This window comes from Mustelus asterias, chromosome 1 (assembly GCF_964213995.1).
Source record: "Mustelus asterias chromosome 1, sMusAst1.hap1.1, whole genome shotgun sequence".
NCBI lineage: Eukaryota > Metazoa > Chordata > Chondrichthyes > Carcharhiniformes > Triakidae > Mustelus > Mustelus asterias.
In genome coordinates this window covers 108334350-108354654 of record NC_135801.1, presented here as the reverse complement: position 1 = coordinate 108354654, position 20305 = coordinate 108334350, and the positions used below count along the sequence as shown (strand labels likewise).

Sequence of the window (20305 nt, the reverse complement as noted above, 5' to 3'; positions counted from 1 at the left end):
CTTCAATTAAATTACCATTCACACACATTTCCTGCTCGTACACAATAGCTACATTTTGTGGTTGATTGGGTGCATAAATAAATACACATGACTTGTTTGAAGTTTATTGTTAACCTAAAATTACAGATTATGATGCACTGTACAAACCACTTCTGTAGCATTTCTGGATTATTGCTTATTGACAAAATGATAATAATAGGAATTTTGTTTTATAGATGAAGGAGCTTTGGTAAGAGCAGCAAAGCAGTTGGGCTTTGTCTTCAGTGGGCGAACTCCAAATTCAGTTATTATAGAAGCTGTAAGTACATCAAACTTGAAGCCCAATAATTTCTTAGGTTTAAGCTCCATTTCCTTAACGAGAAACAGTTCTGTTCATTTTGAAGGCATGCACAGGATTTATTTTATGAAATTCCCTGCAAGAAAGAGGTGTGTTGTGAATAAAGCACCATCATGTTGTAAAATGCTGGTATTTTCTATTCCATGTGAAATTTTAGTTAGATCAGTAAGGTTTTCCATTAGCTCTGTTAAAAATTAATTTGTTATATTGGAGAAGAAGAACAATAAACAGGTAATAGCTATTGGTTCAAAAGAGAAATAGTTCACCTTTCTTAATGAATCTCCATGCTCAAAAATTAATCAGATTAAGGTTGTTTGGCTATTGTCTCAAGGCTCTTGAAACTATCCATTTGACATTTTCTAATCAGTTGCACATGATTTCTGAATAGAAAAGCACAGAGATCCATGATATAGAGAGTCTTCACCCGTTTATCACATTATGTGCATGTTTTGTAGTGGGGAAAATTGATGGCTGCATGAAGTCTTTCCTGAAGCAGGAATGTGCTTTACTTAAATATATATTTGTTCCAGTGATCAGATTTATAAATATTGGCATAATTTCCTAATGTTTGCGAATGCTTAATATTGATTCATTTACCTGTCTATTAAAAATGGGCATCGCAAATTACCAGAACCTGAATTGTATAAAGAAGTTCCGCAAAAGAGTTTTGTTAGGAAATTATCTGTGCAAATCTCAGCTTTTTACCAGCAATTAAGAATCAAATAAACAGATTTCTACTACTTTAATTTGAGATGTTTTATTTTCTTGGTCTCATCAAAATGAAGCTTGATATTGTTGGAAGTATAATCAAAAGCATTCCTTTGTCCAGCTAGAATACAAGCAGAAGCAGAATGGTGCTCCCAACCTGTACCTTTTATCCCAATCTAAAAAAATAACCATCGCTACACAAACAGGGATTTCCTACTTAGCGTTTTCTCCTCCATTGTTATGAAGAGTATTGGATCACTTACTCTGCGTATAGCCTGTTTTATTAAATATGCTCAGCTTCCACATGCTGAACTCCCTCCCTATCTGCCCCTCAACTTTTATCTAATCTAACACCAACTTCCTCCTTGTTCTTCATTGTGTGCCTTCCTCTTTGTGTTAACTTAATGGTTTTCTGAAACTTGCTTTTGTAAGAATGGAAGACTAGCAACACCTGTATATGCAGTGAGGGTGGGAAGACTGCATGACTCTCCTGACTTTTGCATGCCACTAAACATAGAAGGGAACAGTACCTGCTTCTTCAGTGGTCTCTGTTTGAACAATCTCCTATTTGCTTGAATATAGAGATTGAATTACTTTTGAGCTATGTGTTAGCTTTGCCCAGTTGGTAGTGCTTAAAATCATAGGTACAGGGATAGGCCAGTTAGTCCCTCAAGCCTGATCCACCACTCGGTGGGATTGTGAACTTTCTATGTGCTAACTCCATATACCCACATTTGCCACATGTCTCTTAATATCTGCAGCCAACAAAAATCTATCAATCTCAATTTTGAAATTAATAATTGATATGTCTTCAGTCGCTGTTTTTGAAAGAGTGTTCTAAACATCCGCTAATTAACAAACTTCTGAAAATGTCAGAATGGTGACATTCAACACGATGATGTTGAAGATGTTAATCTCAGAATGTTTTAGAAGAGATTTCTTCTGATTCCCTGCTGATGGTGAGCAACCTCTCCATCCACCTACCCATTTTGGTAAAAGGCTGCTCATGATTTTTCATCTATTATGTGAGTGGCATAAGTAGGTGAGTAGGTTGGTTGCCACTGGCATGAACTCAGAAAATTTCCTCTTGTATGCCATCCATGGTGGACATTAAAGTTCTCTGATAGCATTGTAGGAAGAGCAAGCACTTTCCCTTGACTCAGCCAGCATTCTAAATTCAACTAAAATGATGAAACATGATTCACTGACTATTAATTTCTGTTTATTGAGCAATGCTGGCATTGCATGACTGCTCTATTTGTCAAAACAAGTCAGTGTATTTCAAAAATAATTTATTGTGTTACTGTTCCGACACAAGACAATTTAAGTGTTATAGTATTCGAGAAACAGGGAAGTCCATACACATAATAGGTAATTTAACATGATTCACTTTTGCTGCACTTAATGTTATTACCAATGAGGTTATGATTTTCACAATCAGGTAAATTTTGCTTGTTATACTAAGCCTTCTTGAGGGGTGCTGGTACCGAAAGCATTACCATGCAAAATATAGATTCTGATTGACAGCTTTAAAATGTCTATTTGTGTCAATGTTCACCAGAATGACATTAAAGCAGAAGCGAAAAACACTTGACTTTTTTTTTCCTTAACTGAGTCACTGTATGGGATTTTATTGCTTTGCTCGACTCGAAACCATAAAATCCTGTCCGAGGTCAGCGGACCTTCCCATTGTCCGCCCCTTGCCCGCTCCGATTCCTGTGGCGGGCAGGGTGGTAAAATTCCGGCCATTGTCTCCATCTTTTTCTCATCAATGGGTTTTATTTGTTGATTTAATAAATCTTTTCTTCTGTTCTAGCTTGGGCAAGAAGAAAAATATGAACTGCTCAATGTCCTTGAGTTCACAAGGTAATGTTCCCTTAAGTGATTTTAAAGTTAAGCTATTTGATCTCCTCTGGCAATGCACATGGTAAGCCAGAGAACGTGGTCACTCTCTTACATGGCTCTCTAATGTCCTTTTAAATGCTGTTTCTCTCTGCCTTTCTTCTGCTTCCACTTTCTCTTGGGCATCTCTCCCAAACATATTTTGCTTCTATTTTGGTTCTTTTTTTTATTCTTTCATGGGACATGGATGGCACGGTGGCATAGTGGTTAGCATTACTGCCTCACAGTGCCAGAGACCTGGGTTCAATTCTGGCCTTGGGTGACTGTGTGGAGTTTGCACGTTCTCCAAGTGCCTGCGTGGGTTTCCTCCGGGTGCTTTAGCTCTTCCCTCAGTTCAAAGATGTGCAGGTTAGTTGGATTGGCCATGGTAAATAGCCCCTAGTGTCCCAAAATGTGTAGGTTAGATGGATTAGCCATGGTAAATGTGTGGGGTTACAGGGATAGGGCAGGGGAGAGGGCCGGGTAAGATATCTGTCAGAGGGTCCATGCAGACTCGATGGGCCGAATGGCCATCTTCTACACTGTAGGGATTCGATGATTCTATGGTCATCACGTGCAAGGCCACCATTCATTGCCCATCCCTAATTGCCCTGTAACTCAGTGGCTTACTTGGCCATGTCAGAGGGTGGTTAAGAGCCAACTGCATTGCTGTGGGTCTGAAGTCACATTTAGGCCAGGCAAGGACATCAATTTTCCTTCCTTAAAGGACTTTAGTGAATCAGGTGGGTTTTTATGACAATCGATGATAGTTTCATGCTCACCACTGCTCTGGTTTTCAATTCCAGGTTTATTTATTGAATTTAAATTCCACCAGCTGCCATGGTGGAATGTAAACCCATGTCTCCACATTATTAGCCTGGGCTGCTGGATTACTAGTCCAGTGGCATTACCACTACCTCACTGTCTCCCTGTATTCTGCTGCTCTTTCCCTTTTCTTTTCAGACATCTCTTTATGTACACACCCAACCTCATCAGTGTTTGAAATTAGAATCTCATGGATGTACACCATTAGACTTGGCCCCTTCTGTCAACAATGGATGAGTAATTAGTTGGTCATAAAATTCTACTTGCGCATGTTATAAATTACAATAATGTTAAATGAAGAATGTACACATGCTCTCTCTTTTCCCACTCCTCTGCCCCTCATGAGCTTGATATACTTCACAGAATACAAGTCCAAAGCTAAACTGATGCATAATTAGATAAGGCTCTTGGGGCTAAAGGGATCAAGGGATATTGGGGGATCAGGATATTGAATTTGATGATCAGCCATGATCAAAATGAATGGCGCAGCAGAATTGAAGGGCCGAATGGCCTACTCTTGCTTCTAGTTTCTATGTTTCTGCAATCAGTACATTGGTGCTTTTTTTCTCTCACACTAACAAACCTATATAAACACATGCACATGTCCTCTTTTCTTGAAAACAATCACATTGGGAGGCGATGACTTAGTGGTATTATCGCTCGACTATTAATCTAGAAACCCAGATAATGCTCTGGGGACCTGGGTTCGAATTCCGCCACGGCAGATGGTAGAATTTGAATTCAATAAAAAATATCTGGAATTAAGAGTCTATTGATGACCATGAAACGATTGTCGGAAAAACCCATCTGGTTCACTAATGTCCTTTAGGGAAGGAAATCTGTCATCCTTACCTGGTCTGGACTATGTGTGACTCCAGAGTCACAGCAATGTGGTTGATTCTCAACTGCCCTCTGCAATGGCCTAGCAAGCCACTCAGTTGTAATAATCGCTACAAAGTCTCAACAAAGAAACGAAACCGGACGGACCATCTGGCATTGACCTAGGCACTGGAAAAGACACTGGCAAAACAAACAGCCCTGTCGATCCTGCAAAGTCCTCCTTACTAACATCTGGGGGCTAGTGCCAAAATTGGGAGAACTGTCTCACAGACGAGTCGAGCGACAGCCTGACATGCTTCTTCAGAAGGAACTCTTCAAAATGCAGCTAATGAAAATACAACAAAACTTACTCTAACTTATAAATCAAAGAAAGGATTTAATAAAGAAACATCATTACTCCAAACTTGGGGCCTCGCCCTGGGCCACTCCAAGCTCACCATTCTACATAGTTCCTTATTTATAGTGAATCAGCTGGTCAGCTGACTATTACATCCGTCTGTAATTAGTTCCATGGTTTACTGGGTCAGCTGACCCTTGCATCTTGTTCCCATTGGTCACATTACATCCAATACAAAGTTGTCACTGGTTACGTTCTAACAACATAGTCATTCTCACGGAATCATACCTTACAGATAACACCCGAGACACCACCGTTACCATCCCTGGATATGTCCTGTCCCACCGGCAGGACAGACCCAGCAGAGGTGGCGACACAGTGGTATACAGTCGGGAAGGAGTTGCCCTGGGAGTCCTTAACATCGACTCTGGACCCCATGAAGTTTCATGGCTTCAGGTTAAACGTGGGCAAGGGAACCTCTTACTGGTTACCACATGCCGTCCTCCTTCAACTGATGAATCAGTATTCCTCCATGTTGAACAACACTTGGAGGAAGCACTGAGGGTGGCAAGGGCACAAAATGTACTCTGGGTGGGGGATTTCAATGTCCACAACCAAGAGTGGCTCGGCAGCAGCACTACTGATCGAGCTGGTCAGGTCCTAAAGGATATAACTGCTAGACTGGGTCTGAAACAGGCGATGAAGGAACCAACAAGAGGAAATAATATCCTTGACCCCATCCTTACCAATCTGCTGGCTGCAGATCCATCTGTCCATGATAGTATCGGTAAGAGTGACCACCACACAGTCCTTGTGGAGACAAAGTCCCACCTTCACATTGAGAATAACTTCCATCGATCCACACTATCACTGTGCTAAATGGGACAGACGTCGAACTGATCTAGCAAATCAAGACTGGGCATCCATGAGGCAGTGTGGGCCATTAACAGCAGCAGAATTGTACTCCAGCACAATCTGCAACCTCATGGCCCGAAATATCCTCCACTCAACCATTACCATCAAGCCAGGGGATCAACTCTGGTTCAATGGAGAGTACAGGAGGGCATGCCAGGAGCAGCACCAGGCATACCTAAAAATGAGATGTCAACCTGGTGAAGCTACAAAACAGGACTACTTGAATGCCAAAAGGCAAAAACAACAAGTGATAGACAGAGCTAAGCAATCCCACAACCAACGGATCAGATCTAAGCTCTGCAGTCCTTCCACATCCTGTTATGAATGGTGGTGGACAATTAAACAACTGACAAATATCCCCATCCTAAGTGATGGAGGAGCCCAGCACATCAATGCAAAAGATAAGGTATTCGCAACAATCTTCAGCCAGAAGTGCAGAGTGGATGATCCATCTCTGCCTCCTCCAGTGGTTCCCAGCATCTCGGATACCAGTCTTCAGCCAATTTGATTCACTCCACGTGATATCAAGAAACGGTTGGAGGCACTGGATACTGCAAAGGCAATGGGCCTTGATAACATTCCAGCAATAGTACTGAAAACTTGTGCTCCAGAACTTGCTGCTCCCACCAGCCAAGCTCGTCCAGTACAGTATATCACTGGCATTTACCCAACAATGTGGAAAATTGCCCAGGCATGTCCTGTACAAAAAAGCAGGACAAATCCAACCTGGCCAATTACCGCCCAATCAGTCTACTCTCAATCATCAGTAAAGTGATGGAAGGGGTCTTCAATACTGCTATCAAGTCGCACCTGCTCAGCAATAACCTGCTCAATGACGCCCAGTTTGGGTTTTGCCAGGGTCACTCAGCTCACCTCATTACAGCCTTGGTTCAAACATGGACAAAAGAGCTGAATTCCAGAGGTGAGGTGAGAGTGACAGCCTTTGACATCAAGGCCGCATTCAACTGAGTGTGGCATCAAGGAGCCCTAGTGAAACTGGAATCAATGGGTATCAGGGGGCAAACTCTCCATTGGTTGGAGTCATATCTGGTCCATAGGAAGATTGTTGTGGTTGTGGAGGGTCAGTCATCTCAGCTCCAGGACATCTCTGCAGGAGTCCCTCAAGGTAGTGTCCTAGGCCCAACAATTTTCAGCTGCTTCATCAATGACCTTCCCTCTGTCATAAGATCAGAAGTGGGGATGTTCGCCGATGATTGCACAATGTTCAGCACCATTCGTGACTCCTCGGATACTGAAGCAGTCCATGTTCAAATGCAACAAGATCTGGACAATATCCAGACTTGAGCTGACAAGTAGCAAGTAACATTCGCACCACACAAATGCCAGGCAATGACCATCACCAATAAGAGACACACTAACCATCGCCCCTTGACATTCAATGGTGTAACCATCACTAAATCCCCCACTATCAACACCCTTGGGGTTACCATTGACCAGAAACTCAACTGGACTCACCAAATAAACACAGTGGGCTACAAGAGCAGGTCAGAGGCTAGGAATATTGCAGCGAGTAACTGACCTCCTGACTCCCCAAAGCTTATCCACCATCTACAAGGCACAAGTCAGGAGTATGATGGAATACTCCCCACTTGCCTGGGTGCAGCTCCAACAACACTCGAGAAGCTTGACACCATCCAGGACAAAGCAGCCCGCTTGATTGGCACCACATCTACAAATGTTCAATCCCTCCACCACCGACGCTCAGTAGTAGCAATGTGTACTATCTACAAGATGCACTGCAGCAATTCACCAAAGATCCATAGACAGCACCTTCCAAACCCACAACCACTTCCTTCTAGAAGGACAAGGGCAGCAGATACATGGGAACACCACCACCTGCAAGTTCCCCTCCAAACCACTCACCACCCTGACTTGGAAATATATCGCCGTTCCTTTGCAGTCGCTGAGTCAAAATCCTGGAATTCCCTCCTTAACAGCATTGTGGGTCAACTCACAGAACATGGGCTGCAGCGATTCAAGAAGGCAACTCAGCAGCACCTTCTCAAGGGCAACTAGGGATGGGCAATAAATGCTGGCCAGCCAGCGATGCCCATGTCCCACGAATGAATAAGAAAAACATATGCAGTGAAGCTTTGAAACTTTTCCTCTTGTTTTTCTAAACTATTTGAAGAAAAGCTGTTAGGCAGAAAGTACTGGAAGGTGGAGAAAAATATTCCATCCGTACAACTGACTAAACAATATTGAGGCCTTCTGGAACATTGGATGTTCTACATTTGTTCGGATTGCACAATCTAAATTCAACTCAGAGTCACAGCTCTGAGAAAAACAGATGAACTCCATATCCACTTGGAAAAGCCTTATGACTTCAAGTAGGATATTTAACTAAAGGCACTAAAAGGCATCTAAAAAATGACCGTGAAAGCTGCTGGATTATGATTAAAAACAAAATTGGTTCAGGGAAGAGAACTGCCGCTTTTATGTTGCCTGGCCTATATGTGACTCCGGTCAATTCTTAATTCCCTTAGGGTAATTAGAGGTGAGCAATGAGTACTGCCTCTCAACTATAAAATTACTGCCATTATGCATGACATGTTTCATCTTGGAAATAGTGATCATAATGCCACCATTAAGAGCAACAGAAGGCAATACTGAGGAGAGGGTAAAGGCTAGATTATATTCCAAGAATAAGCATAAGGAGTACAGAATCACAGAATCCCTACAGTGCAGAAAGAGGCCATTCAGCCCATCAAGACTGCAGCAACAACACTCCCACCCAGGCCCTATCCCCATGTATTTATCCTGTTAATCCCCCGACACTAAGGGGCAATTTAGCATGGCCAATCCACCTAACCTGTACATCTTTGGAGTGTGGGAGGGAATTGGAGCATCTGGGGGAAACCCACGCAGACACGGGGAGAACGTGCTGACTCCACGCAGACAGTTGCCCGAGGCCAGAATCAAAACTGCGTCCCTGGCACTGAGGCAGCAGTGTTAACCACTGACCCGTGCTTGGGACAGAAGTGTCTGCAGTTTAGGTGAGTGGGTGAACTGACAGTTATTTAACATGTGAGTATTTCAATCTGTTAAATTAGCTGCAAACATGCATGTATCATGTTTCCCTGAATACTTTTATAAGAGTATTCTTAACCCAAATTTGTACTAATATGCTGGAAATAACAGAAGACAAATAAGAAGGAAAAGACTCAAAGTTGTTATTGTTGTCTCTAATTGCATTGCAATTAATTTAGAACTTCTGGAGTGTTGTCACTATTTTAATGTAGAAAAATGTGGCAGCCATTTTGTGCACAACAAGGTCATACAAACTGCAGTGTGATGCGTCAATAGATTATCGGGGAGATTCTCTGGCCTCCCCATTGTGTGTTTCTCGCAGCGGGAGGCAGCGCACCATTCACTGATAGTGAGATATCTTGGTCTCACCGCTGTCAATGGGATATTCCATTGACTGCACCCCAAGCTGCCGGGAAACCCGCAGTGGGGTGCGCCGTCGGCTGAACCAAAAGATCCCACCACAGAATTCCAGCCGACGTGTTTTTTGTGATGTAGGTGAAAATAGTGGAGAACTCTGCTTTCCTTTGAATAGCTCCAGGGGATCTTCTACTTGCACCAGAGAAGGCAGATGCAGTCTCATTTTAATATATCCATTAGACAACACTTCCAACAGTGTTAAGCTCCCTCAGTTCTGCACTGAGCTGTCAGTCTGGATCATGTACAATAGAGATTAAAGCTACAACTTTATAATTCCACCAAGAATACTATCACTTAGCCAAGGCTGACACCAAAAATAACAAATGTTTTAGACATGTTATAATAAACCAAAAAGACTGTCATGCAAGTGGTAGGCAATTTATAATGTTCACTAATCATCTTATGCGCACACACTCACTCGTACTTATTTTGCTTTTTAAAATTAGTCACGAGGGTATTCTGAACTTTAATCAATGATGTATAACAAGATACATGCACTGCTCTCTGCAAGATATCCTGTCATGCATTAGATAGTTTTATTTATCTTTCTGAGTGATGTTAGCCCTATACTGGTCACCTCCAAACCTCTTTCCAACCAGAAGCGGATTGTAACAAGTCATCTGCTGGAAGTCGATATTGGCCTTGGGGCAGTTGAAGATTTTGGAAACAATCGTCTATCTACACTGATAATGATTTTGACTTCCATCAGTTGTCGAAGCCTTTTCTCTTGCACTCATCACGACACTTGCAAGGATACCAGTATAAGTGGAAACCAACAGTTTATATTAACATACATATATTAATATACAGGACCCTGTTTTTTGCAGACAGAAACAACATGTGCGCACATTATTTCAGCTGTACATGACAAAATATGATCCCTCATATTACAGTCATGAAAAGCAAGACCAAGAGCGCCATATTTTTACCATTATGTTGGTTACCAGGCCTGTAATTTAAGCTTCCAACTTTCTCAGTAAATACTTCCAGCAATAGTCAGAAGGTAAATGCCCTGGTTTATAGCTGATGGTTTAGGAGAATAGCAATATTGAGATTGAAAACTTCATTCCTTCCAGATATCATGGAGACAGTGCTGTGGGCCAGGTGACATCAGCAGAGGCTGTTTAGCGGGCTCCCTGCTGGGTGCCACGTCCCCCGTGCATCTCTGGAGCCCAGATTTCCGGCGTTGATTTAAATATTGAAATTGCAATTTAAATCTTATTAGCGCGCCCAGGCCTGAAGTCCCGCTAGCCCCTCTTCTCCGCCGCTGCCGCCCTCCTGGCCCAGCCAGGAGTGGTTCACTCCAGCAGGGCTTACAACAGCTCCCTACATATGGGGAGCTGGTGGCCTGACCCTGCAGGAGTGAAGAGAGGCCATGGAGGCCCCCCAGGAGTTTGGGGGTAAGGGGGTGCCAGCCTGGCAGTGGCTCCCTGGCACTGCCAGGTTGGCAATGCTCAGGGGAGGGGGATGAAGTAGGGGGAGATTGCGTTAATCGAGACAGGCCAAGAGTTGGGGGGGGTGTGTGGTCGGGGCTGGTCTGGAGATGTCCGGGAGGCCAGTGATCATGGGGTGGGGTTGTCGGAGGGGCAGCGATGAGGGGGTGGGGGGATTGCACAGCCAACAATGGATGGTTGCTGTGCTGGCCTATGATCAGGAGGCCGGTAGTGTGGGGCTACTACGCATGCACTGATCTCTGCTCTGACAGATTGGCGCATGCGCAGTGCCCCGCTCAGTGCTATTTTCATTGTGAATCTCCCTGAGATACTTTGCAGTGCACAGAGTGTGCGATATTCATTTTGAAGATCCCGCTAAAAAAACCCAGCAGGAATTATTCCAGTTTTTACACTAATTCGGCACTTACAATTTTTTTGGGTGAATCCCAGCCCGTTTTACTGAGGCTGCGTATGATAATTGTTAGATTTGTAGGGCTAAACCTAAGAGGAAGAACCCATAGAATATAACGCCTAAGGTTCTTTCTTATACTGTTCGACATGAGGAAGGTAATGACTGTTGCAAATACTTACCAGTGCAGAATTTATATTTGGATTTGACACTAAAGGAACTTTTTATTCGTATCATCACTGAAGATTGCTGCTTTAGCTATGTTTATTTGCTAAATTACAATCGAGAAGCCTAGACTGTCTGAGTGCTTTGTTCTACAATTGACATGTCGCTGCGGTGGGACCCCAGGGCATGGGTTTGAATCCAGGATTCTTCTATTCTGATTTTATCACATTAGCCATATTATTGCTGGATAAGCAACAGGTATAGACTGTCTCTGCATAGAGGAAAGAAAGTCCAAGGGTCAGACTGTTGCACGTTACCTAACAGTCTGTTTTGGAACAGCATAGTGAAGCCTTGGAGAAAGATTTTCTATCTGCTCCGTTTATTAGGACAGCACAAGAACCAATTAGGGAAGGAAGGATGAAATCAACAAGAGAGAATGTCATATTTGGAAAAGCCCCAGAAGAACAAATCTCTGCAGCAAGCCATGTGATGTTTATTAAACAGAAATGTATATACCCAAGCACAAAAGAGAACCTGATGGTAGAGTGGTTCTCATTTTCCATTCACATAAATCCTCACTCAAAGTTTAGTGTACTTGGAGAAATATCCAAAAATGTGAAAAGGGAATTACCATACATATGAGGAAGAAGAAAGCAAAAGAAAAAAAGGACGATTTGATCTTTTGTTGAAGTTCTTCTCTGCAGATCCTGATCCAGACTCAGGAACAGATTTTCCTGTGGAATCAAATTATACTTCTGTTCCATTTCATTCATTTTAACTAGTTGAGATACATTTGGTCCTGCAAGTCACTGAACAAGATTCTAGACTCAAAAGAGTAGTCAGATAGTTTGCAACTTCAGTGTTCTGTGCAGCTGGGAGCAAAGTTTCAAGCTCCATAGTCTGTTCTAACTAGGTGTAATTTTACAACAATTTTCACTTCTCTGTTACTGGAATCCTATCTATGATTTGAATACCTTCATACTTTCTCCAATATACTCCCTTATCAATTCCTCTCATTTCATCCTTCTAAAAATTCAACCACCAGCATTCAATGTTTCAGTAAGTCTTACAATGATCATTACCCCCACTGACCTCCCGCAGCTCCTTTCCTCTTGAGCCTAATGTTCTTGCCGTGCTATGACTCTGCACAGACCCATCTTGCCAATTTGGACTATGATTTCCTGCACCTCTTCTTCCACTCCTAAAAATATAACGTCTGTATTTATGAGTAAATTAGTAGCAATCATTACATACATATTTTTAACCTGAGCATCAGCTTTATAAAGGCTTTGAAAATGCTGCTTTAAAATGGCAAACAACGATTTATAGTCCAAATGTGCTTTGCCACTTTGGAAATTGCAGTACATGTGTTCTGTACATAAATACATTTTGTGATGGATATACATCTTTACATCCTGTCGTTGTGAAAATGAAGAATTATGTGACTCCTGTTACATGCTGTGCATTCTGCTGTTGCCATGTATCTTCCTTTCCAGCTGCTCTTGCCATCAACTTTTCCCAGATTCCTTTTCAGCTTCACTCAAATGAATATTTTATCTGCTGTTCAGACATCATGTACTTTTTTTGATTTACTTTGCCTTCACTGGAGCAAAGGATCATTTGTGTTGAGAAATGTATATCACAATACAAGTAACCTGAGTCTTTTATGATGAGAGTAATTTACATTTTTTGATATTAAGAAAGTTGATATTTTTGATTTCAATTCAACTATTTTTGAAATTGAGAAACCAGTGAAGGCCAAAGTATAAGAGTGTAGCAACTTTGATACGAGTAAAGGTGAGTTAAATCAGGAAGTCATGGTTAGATGACACTAGTGGTTTTATATAAAGAAAGACAAGGAAGCAAGATGCTCATTTTTTTTCATCCCTTGGAATGAATGATTTGGAACAGTGGAAAATGTGCAGTGGGTCTTAATTGAAACAATGAGGATATAGAAAAGGAGAAGATTCCGTAAAATGGTAAATACCTGGGGACTACAAAGAGCAAAACAAGAGCGAGGAGCGTAGTGGCATTGAGAAAAACAAGAAAGATTGTAATGCAATCTAAAAGACAACACACTTCAGTTCACCCTGTTTAGAATACAGGTACAATATCTCAAATCTGGCAATCAAAAAGATCTAAGTTGTGCAAATACTATTTTTGAATTTAGATGCAACAATTTTAATTAAATTAGTAAAAAAAACTTAATGGGACAATTCAGCTGGTACTGCATTGGTATGGTGACATAGAATAAAAGAGCAAGGAGATTATGCAGAACTGTTACAAGACACTGGTTAGACCTCAGCTGGAGTACTGTGTAAAGTTCTTTAGGAAGGATGTGAACGCATTGGAGTGCAAAAGAGGTTTACAAGAATGGTTCCAAGGATAAGAAACTTCAGTTATGAAGATAGATTGGAGCGGTTGGGATTGTTCATCTTGGAGACAAGAAAGCTAAGAGGAGATTTGATGGAACTGTTCAAAACCATGAGGCAGCTAGACAGAGAAGATGGGGAGAAAGTGCGCCTGCTTGTAAATGGGTCATGAATGAGACGGCACAGATTCAAACTGATTTGCGAAAGAAGCAAATGCAATGTGAGAAAAAACTTTTTCACAGCGTGTGGTTCAGGTCTGGAATGACTGGAAGTGTGATGGAGATAGGTTCAAGAGAGCATTAGATGATTATTTGAATAGAAACGATGTGCAGGGGTGCAAGGTAAAGGCAGAGGAATGGCACTAAGTCACCATGTTGATTTGGTGAGCAGGTGCAGACATGATAGGCCAATGACCTCCTGCGCCATAATGATTCATTGCGAGAGGTTTCAAGTACAGGAGCAGGGATGTGTTGTTGCAATTATACAGGGCCTTGGTGAGGCCAGACCTAGAGTATTGTGTGCAGTTTTGGTCTCCTTTTCAGAGGAAGGATGTTCTTGCTCTCGAGGGAATGCAGCGAAGGTTGACAAGGCTGATTCGGGGGATGGCGGGACTGATGTACGAGGAGAGATTGACTAGGTTAGGATGTTTTTGCTGGAGTTCAGACAAATGAGGGGAGATCTCATAGAGACTTATAAAATTCTAACAGGACTAGATAGGATAGATGCAGGGAGGATATTCCCGATGGTGGGGGAGTACAGAACCAGAGGTCACATCTGAGGATTCAGGGTAGACCATTTAGGACGGAGGTGAGGAGACATTTCTTCACCCAAAGAGAGGTGTGCCTGTGAAATTCATTACCACAGGAAGTCGTCGAAACCAAAACATTGAGTGTATTCAAGAGGTAGCTGGATATAGCACTTGGGACGAATGGGATCAAAAGTTATGGGGAAAAAGCAGGATTAGGCTATTGAGCTGGATGGTCAGCCATGATCGTAATGAATGGCAAAGCAGGCTCGAAGGGCCAAATGGCCTCCTCCTGCTCCTATCTTCTGTGTTTCTATATTTCTATGATTCTGTGATCATTCTATTTTCTAACTGTATTAAAACTATCATATATGCAGCCAAACTCAGTTCTCTCCCTTTATCATTATTACAGCCTTCTATTACAAAAAATAAGTTACCTGAGAGAACATAGAGAAAATAAGTAGCTATTCCTCCAAAAAATTTCCAAATTTTAAGGTGATGTATTGTATCAGATGCAGCTTAGAATATTCTAAAGTCTACAAGAACTTTGTGGGTAGCTGTCGGCTGAACAGTAAACACTGTTCCTTCAATGCTAACTGCAAAATCTGACCCATTATTGATGACTCTGTATCCCAGTACAGTCAACAGTCTGGTATGAGGAATGATTTTTAATGTAGCCTATTACTAGATCATGTTTAAAACTCATTTTGAAGTGTCCTTGAAGATGTTTTACTCTTGTTTATTATTGAGGGAGCCATAAACATTGTATAATATGGCATTGGGGAGTGAATGGAGTTCTTGTGAAGTAATTCATCTGTCAAAGGCATCCACTGCCACAAAAATGGGATAATCTACAAGCACTTTTTCTTATTTGTGGTTCCAAGTAGTTACCTGTGCATGGCAGTTAATATACTCTGATTAAACTAGATGAAAGTAGCAGATTGGTATTGTCATCATTACATTACTAGAGAACCTTTATAAATGATAGCAATGCTGAGTTATTTGAGTACCATTGGAAAGTTGGTTTAATCTATGACTTTTATTTTATTTATTTTGTTTTGAGAAAATAACCACCTGCTGCGTATTAAGCACTGACCCACCTCAATTTTCACAGATGCATCTATACTTTTTATCCTATGCCATTCTTCTGATACTACAAGAATGCAGATTAATTGCTGATACAAAAGTTCTCCAATTGTTTCGTATCTGCAAAATAAATTACATCTATTTCAACCCATGTTAGCTAGGGCAGGGTTGATTCTTCATAAGGGAAAATTTTTGTATCTAGATTAGGATTTTGCATTTGCCATCAAAGTGAATTTTTTTCTCAGAATTGATTACTCCGAGTGGTTACTCCGTTGTTTGTGTGGTGGAGGCATGCCCTGTTGCTTGTGTTGGGAGAATTTGCCTTGTTGCTTGTGTTGGGGTGTTGCCCTGGTGCGTGCATGTGTGTGCATGGGGGTGGTGGTAGCATTTGCCCCGATGTTTGTGGGGTGCTTCCCGTGTCCATTGGCAAGTGTGAGGGGGAAGTTGCTTTTCAACACAGACCACCTGTTGGCTTCATCAGGCCCCACCCACAAATGTGACGGCAGAAACCACATCCGTACGACCCATTATTGATGACTGTGTCCCAGTATAGGCAACAATCTGATCTGGTCAGAGAAAACCCATCTGTGCAGCTGGAGAGCTAGATGCCGACTTTCTCACTGGAACCGACACTCTCATTTTTAAAATATTTGTGGAACAAACATCACTTACACCTCAGTGACAATGATTAATGATCAGTTAATGAAGTAGTATTTGTTCAACATGCTTACAGTCCTGACTTGACTACGTTTTTATAAACTTCCCATTACCATTACTGCAGTCTGATATGAATAAATCTTCTCTTTATTTACATTCAAAGTAAGCAGCGGTTATATTACTGGATGAGTAATCCAATTTTGAATTCAAACATTGCAGTTTGAAAATTTAAATTCAGCTTATCAGTAAAGTCAGACTGTAGCAATCTGTAATGCCTTTTTAGGGAAGGGAACCAACTGCTTTCACTCAGACCCCTGACTCCAGTCCCAAAGTATGGTTAATTCTGAACTGTGCCCTCAGACTTACCAAACCAATACTAAGAATAAATGATTTGCACCATCAACTGAGGGCAATTGGGGACGGGCAATAAATAATAAACACGCAAAGAACAAACAAAAGAATACATATAGTGCAGGCTAATTGATTTGTCAGGAAAAAAATATATTGTATTTAAATCTTCGTTGCACAAACTCTCACTCATATCACCCTTGACCTTGCCAATCTCCACTGGCCCCTGGTCCTACAAAATCAAAAACCTTATTTTCATTTACAAATCCCTCAATGATCCAATTCTGCAAATGAGTTATTTGCTACAACTTGGAAGCAAGCCATGTATATTCTCAGTTAAAGGTACCAAACTAAACAGATAGAGAAAATTGATTTAATAAAAGCACGGGGAACATTAGCCATATGTGCACGTAATAGGTTTTAAAAACCCTGAATGGTATGACTGTGCTGCAGGTGCACTCATCTTGTTTGCAGCTTCTTTGTAGTTGCAGCTGAGTACACAAAATCCATCTACGACAGGAGTTATATTTCATGCAGATGTTAATGAGGGGAAATCAGTGTGCTTTTGTATTTTTTATGTGCGAGGTTGCTTTAGCCAGGAGGTAGTTTATTATATCTAGCATATTTGCATTGTGCAGCAGCTACTTTAACTGAACTGCCAGAAATATATTGGTAGTGTTCTTCAATATTTTACAAACATTTTTTTACAGTTCAAAGATTCAAAATGTATTAAATTAAAAGCTGTAGGAAGATATATAGCTCAATGTATTCCAAAGCTTATCTGAACTTTCAAAACTGCAACTTTAAAACTGAAGATGGAAAGAATACAGTGAGCAGTAAATCATTTTTCTGTGTGGGTGGCAGATGCTGCAAATAGTCCTTTCCAATTTCTACCCATGGCTACAGGGTTCTCTTCCATTTAGTGCTAGAAGGAAAATGACATGGGCTTCTTTAAGCCAGCAATATGCAGTAAATTCTTTATGGCTGTTATTGAGAATTCAGTCTAAATTTTTAATAGGAACGTAGAAACATGGAGCAGCAGTAGGCCATTTGAGCCTGCACTGCCATCTGATAAAAGAATGGCTGATTTGATTGTGGCCTCACCTCCGCTTTCCTGTCTGCCCCCTCCCCCTGGCTGGGATTCTCCCAAAAATATTCTAAGTCCCCAATTCGTGTGAAAACGGGAGTAACTCCCGCCAGCTTTTTCAGCGTGATTTTTCAGAGCAAATCTCCGACACTCTGAGCACTGCAGAGTGCCCTAGTGGGGTTCCCTCTGAAAATCAGGGGCAGGGCCTATTCCTGTCTGAGAAGCCGGGTGCACAACATTGCTGAAAGGGCCACTGCGCTGATCTGTCAGCACGGAGATCGGTGCATGCACAGTGGCCCCGCATTGCCAGCCTCCCGATCGCTGGCCAGCCCTGCAACCCCCCCATCGCTGGCCTATCGACCCCTTGATTCCCTGATTGCTGGCCTCCCAGACCTCGCCAGTCTCCTCTTCCCTCCCTCTGTCTGCAATCCTAAAGCAGAATGGCAGAAAGGACCTCCTCCCACCCCCACCAATAGGCCCTCCCAATAGGCCCTGCCCACTTGGTACTGCCCGATGCCTGGTAGGCAGTGCCAAGGTGCCCCTTTGGAAGTGCCAGTTTTCCCCTTGGGCAGTGCTAGGGGGCCAGGCTGTCACTAACCAAGAGACTTCAGTCCCTATTTTTGGATGTCAGGCTAACTGGCCTATAGTTTCCTACTTTGTCAGTCTCCTTTCATAAATAATTACAAACTGAATATTCTCTGCTAGATTTGAGGAAAATAAACCAAATTTAAGAACCGATTCAAATGTGCCTTTATTATTTAGTTACTGGAGTAGAATGTATAAAATGTAGCTCTTCAACATTAATGGTATTTGAGGATCAATAGTCATTAATCGGTTGAAATGACAACAAGAATTAGCAGTAATACAGCATCTGACATAGTGCCTTGATAGTGTCATCAAAAAGAAATTTGACACCAAGCCACCAAATACGATATTCAGGCAACCGGAAGCTTGGTCAAAGTGTTAAGTTTTAGGAAACATCTTGTAGGGATAGAGAGTTGGAGAAATGTAAATAGGAAATTGCATAGTGAGAGCCTTGATGGATACTTGAGCCAAATTTGAGATGCACAGAGATCTTGGAGCTCTATAGGGATACAGTAGATTGGAGATAATGAGGGGTGTAGTCAAGGAGGGATTCGAAAAGCAATGATGAAAAATGTTATATTAAGTTGTTAACAAACTGGAAACCACTGCAGGTCAGCATGCACAAGGTACTCATTAAGTAATAGCTTCTCACCCTCAAAGATAGTCAGGCTTTTAGAAATATGCTTCTTACCAAAAAAACTAGCTGTAATGTTTCCAATTAACATACACTGTAATTAAAAACTTAAATTTTCCTCTGGGTGCTCCAGTTTCCTCCCATAGTCCAAAAGATGTGCTGGTTAGATGCGTTGACCATGCTAAATTCTCCCTCGGTCTACCCGAACAGGCGCTGGAGTGTGGCGACTAGGGGATTTTCACAGTAACTTCACTACAGTGTTAATGTAAGCCTACTTGTGACTAATAAATTTTACTTTAACTTACCCTTCAGATTAAATTTGATATGATTTCTGATCATTTAATCTCCTGAAAAGCTAATTTCAGCAGCCCACTTATCCTACCACTTGCTACATAGACTCCACTTGATAATAGCAAACAGTACAAAGTCCAAGCGACTGATGAGTGAAACAGTCTATCCTAACATGCAATTTATTTATTTATTTGTCACAAGTAGGCTGACATTAACACTGCAATGAAATTACTGTGAAAATTCCCTCGTTGCCACATTCTGGCACCACTGAGGGTGAATTTAGTATGGCCAATGCATCTAACCAGCACGTCTTTCAGACTGTGGGAGCAAACCGGAGCACCCAGAGGAACCACATGTAAATGCTACACAGACCCAAGCTGGGAATTGAACCCGGGTCCCTGGTGCTGTGACCACTGTGTCACCATGCCGTCGCAATGAAGAAGAACATACAAAAACTCAAAGTACAAAATTGAGGCTCCGGTGCAGTACTTAGGGTTGTCAGAGGTTTTGTCTTTTGGATGAGATGCCCCATTTGCCTTATCAAGTGGTTGTTAAAAGATACCATAGCACAATTTTGAAGAGCAAGGAAGGTCTTCCTGGTGTCCTGATACAAACAACATCTCTTTTTAAAAAAAGCAGATTATTTGATCATCATCACATTGTTGTCTGTGTGATTTTGTACATAAATTAGTTATGTTTTCTACATTACAGCAATGACTACACTTAATTGGCAGTAAACTGTTGGGAGGTCCCAAGGTCATATGTGTTTTCTCTTGTACTTTTATCCAGACACTAATTATCTATTGTTTTTTGCCAGTTCTGCCTCTCCTGAAAACACTTCTTGTTCATTAGTAATAAAAACAGTAAATGCCGCAAACATTCAGTAGGTCAAATGGCATTTGTTGAGAGGAAATATGGGCAGATTTTGCATTAGAAAATAACGATCATGCTAATGACATTCTCTGTTATTTATGCTTAAATGGTGCAGCAACTTCGGGGAGGAGCAGTTATATTCTTAAATGCAAATATCCAAAAGTTGGTGCACAAGCTGCACCACTCAACACTTTTTTTGCAAAAACACCTTGTTGCTATAATTGTGTGGTAGATGCAAACTGAACCCACCACAGCTTTTTTTTGTTATTTTCCCATTTTATTTTGCAACTACTGTACATAAGGGCACAG

At 41.7% G+C, this 20305-nt stretch overlaps 1 protein-coding gene across 7 annotated transcripts in view; it reads left to right on the top strand.

Moving 5' to 3' along the window:
* The window catches only part of atp8a1 (ATPase phospholipid transporting 8A1), a 369658-nt gene that overhangs the window by 189784 nt on the left and 159569 nt on the right, over positions 1 to 20305 (top strand). For all 7 annotated transcript variants that reach the window (XM_078216784.1, XM_078216762.1, XM_078216795.1 and 4 more), the window contains 2 exons: positions 216 to 298; positions 2862 to 2911. In XM_078216784.1, the coding sequence (XP_078072910.1) occupies positions 216 to 298; positions 2862 to 2911 (133 nt within the window). The remainder of the gene's footprint in view (positions 1 to 215; positions 299 to 2861; positions 2912 to 20305) is intronic.